The sequence below is a fragment of the Patiria miniata genome, unplaced genomic scaffold (genome assembly GCF_015706575.1).
Source record: "Patiria miniata isolate m_02_andy unplaced genomic scaffold, ASM1570657v1 HiC_scaffold_1, whole genome shotgun sequence".
Classification (NCBI taxonomy): Eukaryota; Metazoa; Echinodermata; class Asteroidea; order Valvatida; family Asterinidae; genus Patiria; species Patiria miniata.
The window spans coordinates 35763991-35769990 of NW_024037047.1; the positions used below are offsets into that span (position 1 = coordinate 35763991).

The 6000-nt window shown below is 39.9% G+C and overlaps 1 protein-coding gene across 1 annotated transcript in view; it reads right to left on the minus strand.

The window, feature by feature from the left end:
• The window catches only part of LOC119733210, a 199410-nt gene extending 194234 nt beyond the window's left edge, over positions 1-5176 (minus strand). The window contains 4 exon segments of the mRNA XM_038206800.1: positions 360-498; positions 2017-2050; positions 4317-4416; positions 5165-5176. Coding sequence (XP_038062728.1) covers positions 360-498; positions 2017-2050; positions 4317-4416; positions 5165-5176 — 285 coding nt within the window.
• Positions 5177-6000: the final 824 nt, after the last annotated feature.

Here is a 6000-nt window from a genome sequence, read left to right on the forward strand (position 1 = left end):
TTTTCTTCAGGAAACGAAAGTGCCAGCACCGAAAAAAGAAATGTTAGTATTGTATATGAGTTTGGGGGCAGCACCAGAGTTGTTTACATGATCATGATTCGGTGTAGCGTACATATCCGACTCCATAAAATATGGATTCATTGGTAGTATTTCGCATGCGTAAGTATGATAATAGCCCATTTATAGGTCTATATATATGGGAAAGTGACTTGTCACGTGTTAAGGATCAACCAATAATTGGGAAAAGGATTCCGATTTTCATAGGAGTCGGATTTTCATATGACACCGGAATGCAACAAATGCAACTGATTATAACTGGCATATAAGTTTACATGTTTTCTTCAATTTCTCTCATATACCTTGTCTTGTGGAGGATGTTGCAGGTTAGCTGCCAACAGGCTGACCAGACCTTTCTTGACACCTATCACGTGATCATCCTGGTCACGTGGGAAGTATATCTGGCCAATCGCTCCATTCTCGCTGATGTCAAATGAAAACCTATACAAGAGAGTTTAGATGCACGCAATAAACGATTTTAGCCACGCCCTCCCCAATATTGTAAACCGGACGAGTACGTTACAGCAGCAATCAAATTAATTGCAATTGTAGTGCGTTCATTGCACTCTTCCAACGGTTCTTCGCGTTGGTTTAGAGATTTGCATTTGGTCTTTGAATTATTTCTGTAGGTGCGCAAAAGTTATAATGTTTCTGACAAACTGATGTACGACGGAACTGCGTCAATTATACTCTTTCGTTATACTTTCGAACCCAATTCGTTGAGTGTAGCGCGCTATTGAAACCGCGACGTAGGGAACTTTTCGATGCCTGTTTTGCAACCAAACTTTGAAAACTCGAAACAGAAATTCAATTTGTGCTCGTTTTGTTTATTTCCGTAGGGCTATGTTTATTCATCTAAGTTTACACGGTTTACACGGGCGTATGGCCCCCTCCATGGCTTGCCTCTTCATGCGTCAATACTGTTTCCCCCGCATCATCCCCCTTCACTTTCACACTCTTTTGTCCGTTCCCACTCCCTGTGACCTTTGATCCTTCCCCTTTCTTGGCCCTCCCCTATTTACACCAGACCCCTTGTGGTTTGCCATCTCCCTTTGTTTCTTTGTTCTCCCATCCACCCTCCCCTGCATCTTTCCACACCTTTCCCACCTAATCCTCCTTTTGTGTTTCTTCTTTCAGCCCTGCATGTTTGTGTGCACCCCCATGTTAATGTATGTACCTCTGTCATTTCTGTTTTAGCCTCTGAAGAAGAACTTCCTAAGTTCGCAACGTCAGGCCACATTAATTTTTAGATTTACACGGTTATGTTTTCTGAAAGTATCCGGGCAATTTTTGTTGTCTTTCTTTTTTGCCATCTTGCACATAGGCACATGTTCACGACTCTAAAAATTTACACAGGGTGGGAGATGTAGTTCCTTGGCCCTCGGCCAAATGAAAGCACTCTCGTTCTTGATGATATCCGCCCAAATGTCAGTTCAGTGTTTGGTCGTTCTGAAAGTGACGTATAGTCCGGTGGAGGGGTTTAGAAATTTTAAAGATGTATTTTTGTGTAATTTGTAAATCTTTGCTATAGTTGTCGGGATTTTCAAACCATAAGGTATATGTTTAACGAACAAAAGACACATGATGCAATGTCTCTTTAACGAGTTGGACTTCCAACAGTTTTAGTTTTCAATTTATGTTTTGTTTGAATATTACAAACGTGTTTGTTTGTTTTTTTCAATCTGGTCGATCCAGCTTCGAAAAGGAAGTCTTTTTAGTTTCATTTTGAAACGGGAGCGCAAAAGAAAAAAAATCAGTTTTCCGCCCTGGAGAAACTAAATGTCAAGCCACAAAGTATCATTTGTAAAGTAATTTATACACATAATCGTGAAAATAAGCAGATGTTTCTTGCACTGCTTTATTAAGAAGAGGATAACTTCTGTATTGCTTGCCATCAGTTCTTCATCAACCTTTGCATGTCGGCAAACGACATGTGCAGGTCTCAGAATGAAAACTTACCAGTCAGTAAAATCTCTCTCCTCGCTTAGATGAACTGAAAAGAAACAATTCAGTGACACTCAAATTAAATCGGAGAAGAGATATGCCAATAAATATAGTTTTCAAAGATTATGTGGGCATTTTCAATGATGCTGATGTAAAAGTTCTCGTTCAATTCACAAATGCATTTAAGCCTGCGGTCAAAGATTTGGTTGAAAAATGTGGCACTTTTAACACTGACATCGACGTCTTATTAGGTCTTTATAAGTAACAGTAAGTAAAGTCTGTCCCGAGCCAATATGGTCCAATCAGGCCGGCGTTATCTCCGGTTTCAGTTGCATGAAACGACTGAAAATATCTGTTTACCGGTCCCCCAGGAGGTGATGCTAGTCCATAGCAGGCTACTCTCCGGCTAATGCCAGTACCCATATATACTCCTGGTTGGAGTGAGGCAAGTGGGGGAGAAGTGGCTTGCCCAAGGACACAAGGTATGGCCAACAGCTGGATTCAAACCTCTGACCCTCTGATTATGAGTCACAACCCTAACCGCTAGGCCACACCTCCCCAATAATTATTATATAAGTATGTTGTAAGAAATTTTATGTAGGGCAAAAACATCTGTTAGAAATGCTCTTCACTTGCAATGGTAAATGTTAAGATTTTGAGAAGATGACTTTTAAATGTGTCTACATTTGAACTATTCACACAAAAATCTGTATCATCTAACATTGATATGTCGGTTGTTGAAATAAAGTACAAAACAGACCTTATGTTGTCCGATATATCACGGATCGAGGGTATAAAATAGAAGATATAATGTTCATAACTGTTCATGCTCTGCATGGAATTCGATTTTGTTCTAACGAACTTTGACAAAATAATGAGTATTTAATGAAAGAACGTCGGTATGTCGGTATGTCGGTCTAGTACCTTCACACAGCTCAATAATGACACCTCAAATCTGCATCTAATAAAATTTCTTATTTAGACAACGCACAGTCCGGTTTTTAAACTTCTTTCTTACACAAATTTTATCAAAATCTCACTCTATTTCTACGCGCACCTGTCTTGGGACTTAATCCAATGCAATCAATCCTCTTTATTGACAACCATTATGGCTTCTAATTATATTCTATCACAGTTGCTTAACACACCGTGAAAAGAACAGTTTGGGGACTTTCCAGACTCTTGAAATATTATAGGGGTACTGTTCGAGCTCTTTATTCCATGAAATTGTTTGTGTACTGTCGCCTTAGCAACGTGTAAATGTCGCCTTAGCAACGTGTAAACAGAGACCTCCGAACAACAGAAAATGCACGATAAGACTGCTTTCCCCTGTGGCATATAATAGTATGACCTCACGAAGGTGCGCCAAGTCGTTTTGGCGACATTTGAACTCAGTCATCCTTTCGCCTGAGGGTGAAGCTAGTCTGGTTCCCAGACCAAAAGATTCCGACTATTCCTGATGAATCTTAGGTCCGGTAGCTTCCGGTAATACAATGTATTACAATTTAGGTCACGTGACTAAAACGGGAGGAATTCCTCCTTTTTCCGAAAATTTCCGAAGTTTGCCGAAGTCGTTCGTCGACAATCGGATAGCGCCCGAGTATTTCCGAGTATATAATATAGGTTTAATTAACTGCTAATTACTTATTAATTTTATTTTAAATGAGTTGATAATTAATATTCATTGTTTCATTTAGAAAACTTGAAATTCAACGACGATTTTGTGCATCAAATATATTCGGATCGTACGGGCGAACTTTTTGCTGCGTCATGTACAATTTTGAATTTGACGACCGTTACCGAGATTTTCCAAAACTCGGTCTTCATTCGGCTCCGCCTGCTAACAGTGCTATTTGGTTCCGTAAGTTTGAAGATTCCAGATCAACATTACTCAATGCTATCTTACAAAAACATCAAGCTGTATTATCATAACTGTATGATATTACGAAGCAAGTGATTTATTTAAAGATTGATCAGAACATTCAAAGCTACAAGTGATAAAGCGAAATTGGAAACGAAGCCGCGCTTTGAAAAAGGGCCATTAATGTCGTCATGTTTATTTTTAGCCACGGAGGCCGCCTGACCTACAATTCAAGACGTGAGCGTCGGGAATAATTGTCAGGTCTGAGAACCAGACTAAGGGTGAAGCCGGAAACTCCGGTGGCGTGAGATCCCATTGTTTTCTAAGACCTTGTCAATATAAAAATTAACAAGAACCCTGGAGGTAAAAAAAAATCAAAATTCACTGTAGGCGGGTCACATGCTCCGTCAAAAATAAACTTTAATGGAATCAATCCTGGGTTTTTTTTTGGTACCTTGTTCCTCCTGGCTGGTTACGACCACCGAGTGAACCCGGAGGTAAATCTCCTGAAGCTCGCTGCTATTGTTGGAACTTTTCACCAATACGAAGCCAATCTATGATGACATTAAAATATAAACAGCATAAGTTAATTGTTAATAAACCCTGTAGCGCCATCTCATCAGAAACTTAAGCTTTTTTCTTCATCTAGCAGGGTACAAAGTGTGAAAAAAGGTCGACAACTTTGACTTAGGCCAAGTTCGGGCAAGGACCATTAGTCGACTAGTGGTTGATTTGTGACGTACCTTACGCCTGCGCACTGATAGCAACGTGCGAACGTCTCTAGTCAAACGCTGGTCAAAATGTCATCACAAAACTTCTGGATCCTGGCTCTCTGCTAGCGTTATGAATGCGCGCGGCTATTGGTTACCAGCGAAGCAACCAACCCCAGTAGGCTGGTTCCAAATAGTCGACTAGCGTAGTCAACCACCGTCGATTAGACAAGTTCGGGCAAACGTTGGTTAACCATTGGTCAACTATAGTCCTTGCGCGAACTTGGCCCTAGATTACCGCAGTGCAGCGTTATACAGGGCGAGTCCAACAAGAAAAAAGCGGAACCCAAACCCCCAAAAAACTTTTCATATTTAAAAATATATATATATATTATGTGGCACCTAAACTAATAATGACTGGAAAGTAAATTTTAGAAACTACTTTTAGATGGAAAAATTCTGAAATTGCTCAATCCGTTCAAGGAATACACCATTTAAACACACTGACCCTAAAACCTGTTTCATCCAAAAAGTAAGTTATTGTGTGTCTGACTGTTTGGAACAAAAAAAGCAATTTATTGTATGTTCTGACTGTTTGGAACATCAAAGGAGATGACACAGGATACTTGTTTCAACAACTGTCGACAACTGTAGTACACAATATCTTTATTTACAACCCTGCTTAGGCAAACAATATGATTTAGGCCAAAAAAAATAAGTCTCCGATTTCTGGTATGGAGCTTGCCCAAAAAGTGGTGCGGCGACGCGGCTTTTTTTTTTTTTTACCTGATTTTTTTTTTACCTGATTTTTTTTGCCTTAAATGTCGGCTGATGACTGCAAATGGTGCCCGACTAGACTTAGTGCAAATACATGGGAGTCCAGAGAAGCCACTTAAAGCTTATTCTCGATCATAAACCCATCTAAAAACACGTTAAAACTGTGCAGCAGCAGGATTCCAGTCAAACCAGTGCATTTGGCGGTTTTGAGACACTTTCCTTGAAAAAAAAAACCTTTTTCATTTTGCCGACGCGCATGGCTACGGCGACGCGCGCGCATACCAGAAACCGGAGACTTTTTTTGTGGGCCTAACAGCTCTATCTTTTTTTAACAAAACAAATCATGGTCACAGGCCCAATGCCGGAAAAAAAACGAGGAAATATGCATCCTTATGTTATTTAAAAAAATATTATTGTTGCCTGGCGCAACAAAGTATCAACGAAAATACCTAATCACAGGACAAAATAATAAGGACAAACAAAATAAGGAAATGTGCACACAGTATTATCATCCGGTTGCGTGCAGACAATCTTGCAAATGTCCTTGAATAAACTTACCAACATCCAGGAAATAATTCGAGACAAGAAGACAAACACATCTGGTCTAGAGCTTTCAAACAAAAGTTTGTTAGTGGCCTAGAAGTAAAGTAC